We start from the raw sequence: 11424 nt of genomic DNA, 5'->3' as shown, positions 1-11424 counted from the left end.
GTAGTGGTAGATTTGGTCCAGATTCTTCACGTACTCACTGAAAAAAAAAGAAATAATTCAGTAATTTCTAGGAGGTCAATAAATTAAGTTCTTTGCCGGTAATGCCAGTTTGTAAGTTAGAATATTTATGTTTTATCAATCTGCATTATTTTATGGCAAAATAAACTAGTAGTTCTGTGAACATTAGACCTCGCGCAGTTAAAAAACCACGGGAGACCGATGGAGAAAGATAGGAGAACAACGTTGCCGATCCTCTGTCTTGCCAATGCCTTCTATAGACGGTAGCTGATACAGGTTATTGATGTGAAACTGTTCATTTCTCGTTTGAAATAATCAATAAATTAATTTTTCAACTATTTCATATTAAGATGAAATATTTTGTTAATCTTATCATTAATAATTATCATTATTAATCAATTATCATTACAAATTATTATCATTCAATTCTACATAGCTGTAAGACGATCTGGCAGCAGAGCAAAGCTAGAAAGAGATAACGCTATCCGCTTTGTTGAATGATGGACAAGGATAGCAATACCATTGCTAATCAGTCACTGCCATTATAACGTGGACCTCACTATAGTCAGGTAGATCTAAAGGTGCGTACAGATATACGCGCCGCGAACATGAGCAATTCACTTTTTATCAGCTGACTATATCTGTATTTTTACAGAAACTTTTTGTGTAGTTTGAGAAGTTGATATTGTGTAATATTCATATTGAATGAAAAAGACTAAGAAATTGTCAAAAAACCACTGATTTATTGATAATTAGAAAGACCGGTTTTCGGTTATTACACCATAAACAGTTTATCAGAGATTGACAATGGTGTAATAACGAACCGGTCTTTCTAATTATCAATAAATCAGTGGGTTTTTGACAATTTCTTAGTCTTTTTCATTCAATATTTTACAGAAACAGTAAGATACAGATATAAAAAAAAAGCTTGGCATCAGCTGATTGAAGGTGAATTGCTCATGTTCGCGGCGCGTATATCTGTACGCACCTTGAGATAGTCTTCAGAATGCATGGCCTCTTATGGGGAGTGTCTATATTCCTCTAGTTTACCCCAAAAGAAATACTGTATCCGGCTAACAAGTTAACAAAAATCAGTGCGTCTGAGACGCCCGTTTAGGTGGGCCGTCCACTGGAACCGATTTCGTCCGAACTAGCATCGGCCGAAAACTACCGAACGATCCTCCAACAAAGAAAGCTATAGATGCTCGTCCATTGCAACAGGTTCATACGTCCGTGCACGGCCGATCAAGTTTTCGATCCAAATTGAATGGGATTTTCCGGCTCTATCCGGCCGAACTAACTACTCGAGCTGAGACAACAAAAGTGTTCTTAACCTAAAATTGTTTCACAGTCTTGTTTGTTTTTGTTTTTCGAAGTTGTTCTGTTTTATAAAGTTTAAAGTTATCCGGCCGAAGTCGAGCTTAGACAACATCATCCTAACCTCAAAATTGTTTCACAGTTTTTGTTTTTTTGGACTTGTTCTGTTTTATAAAGTTTTAACTATGGACAATGAAAAGTTGATAAGCTTGGTTCAATAGCATGTTCTATTGTGGGACATGCGAGACAAAAGATATCATCGTCGTGATGTTCAAAGGAATCTGTGGACAAAGATTGCTGAACAAATAGGATCTGAAGATGAGATTATTGTAATGAATAAACTAATTTAGTGGATATTTGTTTATTCAATTTTCAAAATCTCAATATTATCATTGTTTATGAAAAACTTTGGTGGCTATGATAGTAATTCAATAATTGGCAATTAGACTGACGTAAACGGTTGCAATGGACGACCATATTCGGCCGAATTAACGGCCGGCAGATTCGTCCGATCCAACGGCCGAACGGATCGGTTGAATACGGTTCCAGTGGACGGTTACCCCTAGTTGGTACCAAATACAGGCAGACTTGAGGCTGTGCAAAGGCTAAAAATAAACTTTTTACTGCTGATATTTTTCAAAGTTTTTCGATTTGTATATCATCAAGCTATCAAAATTGGGGATGGGTATCGAAAGCAAAACATCGATGTTTTGAACATAGATGTTTTTTTCACCTTAACATCGATAAGTGAAAAACATCGAATAGTAAACATCGATGTTTTTGAACATCGAGGTTTTTTAACATCGGTGTATCACCCTACGTTTTTACGGATGATACCAAGGTACCTAGATACAGGTATTCTAGCAGAGCACAGGAAATGAAATGGATTAAGTTTTTTTATATGGATATCTGCTCTCCTTACAATAGAGAACCTCTTTCCAGAGCTAGATTAATTAGTGTTAAACGCATGTTGAGGAAATATATAATTGTAATAAGAAAAAACTCTTGTCTTCCTAAGAAACGAAGAATCCGACCTCTTATTCAATTCTGAATAAGTATCCAACCTTGACCGGGCCACAGAAGTAGAAGTAATGTAAATCTTCAAGAGTATCCAACAGTCTCACATAAAGATACAGAGAGCCTGATTGAAAAAAAAACAAACAGCAGGAAGTCAAAACTTATGCGAGATCTTTCACAGAGTGATCTATATTCAAGAAAAACACTAAACAGAATACTGCACTAAATATGACAAAGATAATGATTATTTCTGTTACTATTGCTCTATATTGTTACAATAAGCTCTCAAGATAATCCTCTTCAAAAAAAAAACTTATATCAAATTAAAAATCTCTGGTGTGGCGCACTCACACGACTTTCCTTGCCGCTATGAAAATTGATCACCTGACGCTAGTGTTCCCGCGCATACTAGTTTACTATTCAAAGATCTGAGTCAGCTGGTGACAGGACTATAACGCTCGATACACCGAGATCTGCTATCTCTTCATAGTGAATGATCTAATAGAATCAACAGTTGCGAACAGTTTGTAATTGAAATAATAACATTTTCTTTAATTTTGAGCTTATTTTGAATTTTAGGTGAAAATCTTACTGAACATTAATTGTAGAGATTTTTATGCTCAATCTTTTCCACTTGGAATTTTTTTGTTTTAATTGTATCTGAAGCCTGATAATTGGGAATCTAAAATCAAACTTTGCATAGATGGGGCGAGCTCCTGGAATTTTCACAGATATGTGACTTGTGTCAGTTGATAGAGCTTATCAATGACTATTTCAGGTATAAATTTGATCAAAATCGTTGGAGCCGTTTTCGAGAAAATCGCGAAAAACCCTGTTTCTGACACATTTTCGCCATTCCAGCCGCCATCTTGGATTGCATTTGTTCGAAATTGTTCGTGTCGGATCCTTATAGTGTAAGGACCTTACGTTCCAAATTTCAAGTCGTTCCGTAACTGGGAGATGAGATATCGTGTACACAGACGCACATACACTCATACACACACACACACACACACACACACACACATACAGACCAATACCTAAAAAACACTTTTTTGGACTCAGGGGACCTTGAAACGTAGGGAAATTTAGAAATTGGGTACCTTAATTTTTTTCGGAAGCATACTTTCCTTACTATGGTAATAGGCAAGGAAAGTAAAAATTAGAATTGTTTTTACTTTTTAGTTGGGAAACACTCGGATGACCGATGTCTAGGTAAACCATCGATAAGTGAAAACATCGACCATGAACATCGATGTTAAAAACATCGATGTTTGATGTTGAAACATCGATGTATCGATACCCATCCCTAATCAAAATGAAGAAGTTTTCTCAGGAGAACATTTTTTTCCGATCATTACTTTGTGAGATATGAACGCCTAAAGTTTTAATTTTTGGGACAGAACATTTCAAATTCGGTAAGAGATAAATCCATGAGATTAAGAGGATAGGGGTAACCGTTCACTGGAACCCTATTCAACCGATCCGTTCAGCCGTTGGATCGGACGAATCTGCCGGCCGTTAATTCGGCCGAATATGGTCGTCCATTGCAACCGTTTACGCGTCAGTCTAATTTCCAATTATTGAATTAACTACTATCATAGCCACCAAAATTTTTCATAAACAATGATTATATTGAGATTTTTAAAATTGAATAAACAAATATCCACTAAATTAGTTATTCATTACAATAATCTTACCTTCAACAAATATCCACTAAATTACTTATTCTATAGTAAGCAACAATCTTGTTCACCGATTCCTTTGAACATCACGACGATGTTCAATATCATATGTATATACATATGTAGATATGTTCATATCTCTTGTCTCGCATATCCCACAATGGAACATGCTCTTAAACCAAACTCATCAACATTTCATTGTCCATAGTTACAACTTTATAAAACAGAACAAGTTCAAAAAAACAAAACTGTGAAACAATTTGAGGTAGGATGATGTTGTCTCACAGCTCGACTTCGGCCGGATAACTTTAACTTCATAAAACAAACAACTTCGAAAAACAAAAACAAACAAGACTGTGAAACAATTTTAGGTTAAGAACACTTTTGTTGTCTCAGCTCGACTAGTTAGTTCGGCCAGATAGAGCCGGAAAATCCCATTCAATTCGAATCGAAGAATTGATCGGCCGTATGAACCTGTTGCAATGGACGAGCATCTATAGCTTTCTTTGTTGGGGGATCGTTCGGACGAGTTCGGTAGTTTTCGGCCGATGCAAGTTAGGACGAAAACGTTCGTTGAGCGAAACCGCCTTCTATAGACGGTAGCTGTTACAGGTTTATTGCTGTAATATTAACTGTTCATTCTCGTTTAAAATAATCAATTATATTTTATTGATCAAGAAATTAATTTTTCAGTTGATTAATTATTAATTCTACATTGTTAAAAGACAATCTGGCAACAGAACAAAGCGAGAAAGAGACAGCGCTATCTGCTTTGTTGAATGATAGACAAGGATAGCAATACCATTGCTAATCAAACACTGCCATTATAACGTGGACCTCACTATAGATCTTCTTGTGTATCTTTTCGGACGCAACGCGTTGCTTTTGAGAGGATACAGAAGAGCATACTCACAAGGCATTGAGTGATATATGAGACATGTATAGCAATACAATTGCTAATCAAACACTACCATTATAACGTGGACCTCACTATATAGAGTGTTTCAGAAGTAATGTCGAACATTTTAGGTTATTGTTCCTGGATGATAGGAGACTACAAATGTCGTATTTCAAGTGTCCAAAACTCATCGGTTATCCTTATAGCTGCCATTTTGTATTTTTCACTGGGGAATTTTTATCTCAAGAACGAAATGTTGTTTTGATCTGAAATTTGGCATGAATATTTATGCTATGAAGACTCAACTTTGAAAAATAAAATAAAAAAATTCTCGATGTTAATTTTCAAAATGGCGGCCATTTTAAATTTTTGATGGCAAATTTCACAAAAACCGTTCACTTTACAAAAAATTTACAAGAGACCAAAAAAATAGCAAATTTTATCAAGATTTCAATGATACCTTATTTATTGAGATTGGTCGAAGAATAACAGAGAAATTAATTATTTTCGCACTGCATACATGATTACTTTTCACTATTTGAACATCATTATCAAATTTTTAATTCCAAATGTATTTAAGATGAAGATTTGAAACTCTGTGTGGCTCCCTTAACCCAGTTATAGATTAGACACGGCCCATTGTATATTCATACTGAAAGTCGATGAAGCCAACATCTAACTGCCAAATCCGCCCACCTTGACGTCACAAAAGTTTGTTGTGTAGGTGTTTGTGGTGTTTAACTTACATTGTTGTTATTCAATGCATTGTTGTTAGCTTGGTTTGACGTCAAGGTGGGCGGATTTGGCAGTTGGCTTCAGAGGCTAGGCTTCCCAGGGTGTCTATTCTATAAATGGTCTAAGGTGGCTCCATATCGCTATACAGCTGATTTTACAATATTTTTCTGTAGATCTTGATTGTCTTATGCATGCATGCAGTACGAAAATAATTATTTCTCTGTCATTCTTCGACCAATCTAGATAAATAAGGTATCCTTGAAATCTTGATAAAATTTGACAACTTTTTTGTTTCTGGTAAATTTTTTGTAAAGTGAACGGTTTTCGTAAAATTTGCCATCAAAGATTTAAAATAGCCGCCATTTTGAAAATTTACATAGAATATTTTTCATTTTATTTTTTTGAGTAGGCTACTTACAGCATAAATATTCCTCCCAAATTTCAGATCAATAAAACTTTTCGTTCTTGAGATAAAATTCCTCAGTGAAAAAAACAAAATGGTAGCTATATAGGTGCGTACAGATTTACGCGCCGCGAACATGAGCATTCACTTTTAATCAGCTGATGCCAAGCTTTTTATATCTGTATCTTACCGTTTCTGTAAAAATACAGATATAATCAGTTGATTAAAGTGAATTGGTCATGTTCGCGGCGCGTATATCTGTACGCACCTTAAAGATAACCGCTGAGTTTTGGACACTTCAAATACGACATTTGTAGTCTCCTATCATCCAGGAACAATACCCTAGAATGTTCGACACTACTTTTCTGAAACACCCTGAAGATCTTTTTGCGTATCTTGTCGGATGCAACGCGTTGCTTTTGAGAGGATACAGAAGGGCATACTCACAAGGCATCCTCCTGGAAGAACTTGACGACGGCAATAGGGCGCTTACGCAGATTGCCGATGATATCCTCTGGCAACTTGTCGTAGTCTTGCACTTGACTCGGCCACCAGACGCCGGCGCCAAGCTTCACCCACACGACGTCGCCCGGCGCATAGATCACCTCCGTTTGGTCGCACATTGCCACGCGTCTCGCCGCTCACACCATTCTGCAACAGGTCACACTCACTGTGTATCGATACGCAAGACAGGTTAGTATCAAAATTGATACGCAAGTGTATGAAAAGTGATACGGGATTGATACGGAAGTGAGTTGCGCGTATCAAGTTTGGTGGGAGATTTCATACGGAAGTGAGTTATGTGTATCAATAAAAAAAAAAAATATCAGTACGACAGCCTACTATAGATAGAAGGCCGGAGCATGTTCAATATGGCAACGTGTGGTTCAGGCCGGAGCATGTTCAATATGGCAACGTGTGGTTCAGGCCGGAACATGTTCAATATGGCAACGTGTGGTTCAGGCCGACCATGCTTTATTAGATATGCATAGATTCATTACACCATTAGAAAAATTGTATTTTGTAGAATCATTTGTATTACTGTATATTGTGAAATCATTTGTATTTGTTAGTAGGAATAGTAAGTATTTGATTTATGTCAATATTGTGATTATAAAGCCACAAAGATATGTAAAGATAGATTAAACCAATGGTCGCCAAACTTATGAACCTGTGAGCTAGAATAGCATTTATAAATCTAGTGAGCTACCAAGGAATATTAGACTGAATAAAGTACGGTATGCATAGTGAAATTTTCACACTTTTATTGCCTATAAAGTGTTGAAATCTACTTATCTCATAAGTATGAAAAAGTTGAAATGTACATTTCAATGAGAGCAGTGCAACTGTTTTTGGTCGTCAAGTATTTTCTTGATGTTTGGAGTGTACATTGTAGCCGCCATTCTGATGCAGTTGTCTAAGTGCCAGTTGCACAACAGCCGGTTAAATTTTAACCGTGATTAATTCCACGAGAACCAATCAGAGAAGCCGTCTTTTCAAAATTCATTGATTGGTTCTCATAAAATTAATCACGGTTAAAATTTAACCGGCTGTTGTGCAACCGGGCCTAAATGTTCATCATCCAGTCTGTTGCTATATCGATTTTTTATGAATTTCATAAAATGCCTTACACAAGTAAGTAGAGCTGAACATAGCTTTCAACCTCAATGGAGCTTGAATAATATTTGGATATTTTTCTTTGGGGACTTGAGGCCAAATATTTCCAGTTGTAGAGAGTGTGATCTGAGAGACAGATCATTTTGAAAATCCACAAATTCCATTTCAACTGAAGCCTGATCTCCACCAAAATGTTTTACTACACAAACTGAAAAATCTTCTGCATAGATATCTACAAAAGAGAGTTGAAGAATTGTACCATATTTGATATGCTTTTAAAATTTTGAATTCCTTGATCAAAGAGAGTTAGTGGGGAGGATATTTTTAATATTCTTTCCGAAGAATGGACATTGATATGTCCAAAGCTCCGCCAATTTATGTAGATGCATAACAATATAATTATCTATAGTTATTATATCACAAATTACTTTTCATATCATATACAGTTCAATAATTATTTTCTTAGTCTATATTATGTAAATTCATCTATAATTTTGCTGTATTGTAAGCTATTGTATATAAGTGTATAAGACAGTATATATTGTAATCTACATGAATAAAGTACTCAATCAATCAATCAATCAATCAATCAATCAAACTGTTTCTCAAGTCTGAAAGAATTGTAACATATTCTTGGTTATTGCTACGGTGGTGTGGAAGTTTTCTCTCAACATCGATTTTCTTCAGACTGGGAAAGTTCTTATAATCAAACTGGACGACATTCTTTTGCACGAGCATTTCTGTGAGCTACCAAAAACTACCCCACGAGCTACCGGTAGCTCGCGATCGACTGTTTGGCGACCACTGGATTAAACTATTGCTATTGGATATCAATTCTTCTGTGAATTGTGTTGTAACTATTATGCCTAGATATAATTGTGTTAATGAACAAGTTGAATGAATTATCATAATTCCAGCAATTTATTCTTTCAATAGCCTATTAATTCATATTAATATGAATTATCACTTCTCTTTATAAGACTACTTTGAAATTATTAAAACATGATATAAATCTTCAAGTACCGAACTCTTTGTATTTTTTTCTTCCAAAACACGACAAGTTCCAACTAATCTAAAGCCATTTTTCCTAAATAAAAAAAGATGAGTTGAAACAAGTCATGTTTTAAAAGAAATAAGAATAATAAAGGGTAGGGTACTTGATGATGTGTTGTAATATAAATTGATGGATATTATTACGAACAAAAACTAAATGGTAGTAGAATATATTCCCTTCGATAGATATTATTGAACTATCGATTATCTTTACGGTGTATAGTTAATTATAGATGCACAAAAAGCGAATGCATTAATTCAAAAGTTTATTAAAAGAAGACAATATTCGACTTTCATATTTCTATTTTACATTTAGAAGTTACTATTAATACTTTCATCTATTAATGAAATAAATTTGATCATTAAAATTGCTCGTAGGGAATAGACACAGAAAGTAAGTACAGTGAAATATATTGCCAAGCTAGGCATTATACTTGAAACTCCTAGAACTAAAGTTAAATTAGTCTATCAGTTAATATTATATATTTTTTACTATCATTGAATTTAATTTCTCAGTATTGGTATTTGATAAAGGGCATACAGCTAGTAGTTAATCGGGAGTCTACCCAAGTGAATTCAATTTGCTCGACCTGAAGCTGAGCTTGACTGCGACGTTGCCAAGTTGTGCGCTCCCGCCTTTATCTAAAGTAAGCCATGTCAGTATAAATTATTTATTGTCATAGTCATTTAATTTCAGCTGTTTTACATCCATGAAATGAAGCCGGTAAACAGCTGATTGTATAGCAAATAAACATATGATTCTCATTACATCATACTATAATACTGTAATAAAATCATGTTTTCTTTACAGTCGAGTATGTTTCCTAGTTCCGAATTTGGAACAGCAAAACTGGTACAAGAACCGCCTTTTAGCGCTCCAGGTGGAGGTTTTGTCAACTACAATCAAGAAATTCCTGATTCGAAACTTGTGAATTAGGTTATGTTTATAGAATGCATTTAGTATTGTCAGCACAAGCAGGTTTTCTGTTTCTTAATTATTCTTTTCTAGATTATTATGACAAAAAATAGTGTACGTTACTTGGACTTGAATGTATTTTGCAGTGCTCGAATGAAATTCTAGTCTCGGCTAACGTCTCGAATGGAAACATCACTCTCGCCTGCTAAAGGTCACTTCCCGTCCTTGTGACTTAAGATACTATTGTCACAGCATGTTTCGGACACTTGTTGTGACAAAATAATTTAAAAGGGTAGGCCTACTGAGATTTATATTTTTATTTAAATTAAAAGTAGCCCTAAAGAAAAAGACAATATCTGTATCAAGTTTGGTGGAGGATTTGATACGGAAGTGAGTTGTCTGTATCAAGTTTGGTGGGAGATTAGATACGGGAGTGAGTTGTCTGTATCAAGTTTGGTGGGAGATTTGATACGGGAGTGAGTTGTCTGCATCAAGTTTGGTGGAGGATTTGATACGGAAGTGAGTTGTCTGCATCAAGTTTGGTGGGGGATTTGATACGGAAATGAGTGGCCTGTATCAAGTATGGTGGAGGATTTGAAACGGAAGTGAGCTATCTGTATCAAGTTTGGGAGATTTAAAATGGAAGTGAGTTGTCTGCATCAAGTTTGGTGGGAGATTAGATACGGGAGTGAGTTGTCTGTATCAAGTTTGGTGGGGGATTTGATACGGAAGTGAGTGGTCTGTATCAAGTTTGGTGCAGGATTTGATACGGAAGTGAGTTGTCTGTATCAGTATGGTGGAGGATTTGATACGGAAGTGAGTTGTCTGCATCAAGTTGGTGGGGGATCTGATACGGAAGTGAGTTATCTGTATCAAGTTTGGGAGATTTGAAATGGAAGTGAGTTGTCTGCATCAAGTTTGGTGGGAGATTAGATACGGGAGTGAGTTGTCTGTATCAAGTTTGGTGGGCGATTTGATACGGAAGTGAGTTATCTGTATCAAGTTGGGAGATTTAAAATGGAAGTGAGTTGTGTGTATCAGTTTGGTGGGAGATTAGATATGGAGTGAGTTGTCTGCACCAAGTTTGGTGGAGGATTTGATACGGAAGTGAGTTGTCTGCACCAAGTTTGGTGGAGGATTTGATACGGAAGTGAGTTGTGTGTATCAAGTTTGGTGGGAGATTTGATACGGAGGTGAGTTGTTTGTATCAAGTTTGAGGGGATTTGATACTGAAGTGAGTTGTCTGTATCAAGTTTGGTGGGGGATTTGATACGGAAGTGATAATTTGATGCAGACACTCACTTCCATATCAAATCCTGCACCAAACTTGATGCAGACAACTCACTTCCGTATCAAATCCTCCACCAACTTGATACAGACAACTCACTTCCGTATCAAATCCCCCACCAAACTTGATACAGACAACTCACTTCCATTGAGCTATCTGTATCAAGTTTGGGAGATTTAAAATGGAAGTGAGTTGTCTGCATCAAGTTTGGTGGGGGATTTGATACGGAAGTGAGTTGTCTGTATCAAGTTTGGTGGGGGATTTGATACGGAAGTGAGTTATCTGTATCAAGTTTGGGAGATTTAAAATGGAAGTGAGTTGTCTGCATCAAGTTTGGTGGAGATTAGATACGGGAGTGAGTTGTCTGTATCAAGTTTGGTGGGGGATTTGATACGGAAGTGAGTGGTCTGTATCAAGTATGGTGGAGGATTGAAACGGAAGTGAGCAATCTGTATCAAGTTTGGGAGATTTAAAATG

The 11424-nt window shown here is 36.1% G+C and overlaps 1 protein-coding gene across 1 annotated transcript in view; it reads left to right on the top strand.

Moving 5' to 3' along the window:
- The first annotated feature begins 7695 nt into the window (after nt 1-7695).
- The window catches only part of LOC111061273 (dmX-like protein 2), a 54927-nt gene continuing 51198 nt past the window's right edge, over nt 7696-11424 (top strand). Inside the window, exon 1 of the mRNA XM_039435350.1 lies at nt 7696-7708. Coding sequence (XP_039291284.1) covers nt 7696-7708 — 13 coding nt within the window. The remainder of the gene's footprint in view (nt 7709-11424) is intronic.

Source organism: Nilaparvata lugens, chromosome 9 (assembly GCF_014356525.2).
Source record: "Nilaparvata lugens isolate BPH chromosome 9, ASM1435652v1, whole genome shotgun sequence".
NCBI lineage: Eukaryota > Metazoa > Arthropoda > Insecta > Hemiptera > Delphacidae > Nilaparvata > Nilaparvata lugens.
This window is presented reverse-complemented; position numbering and strand designations above follow the sequence as displayed.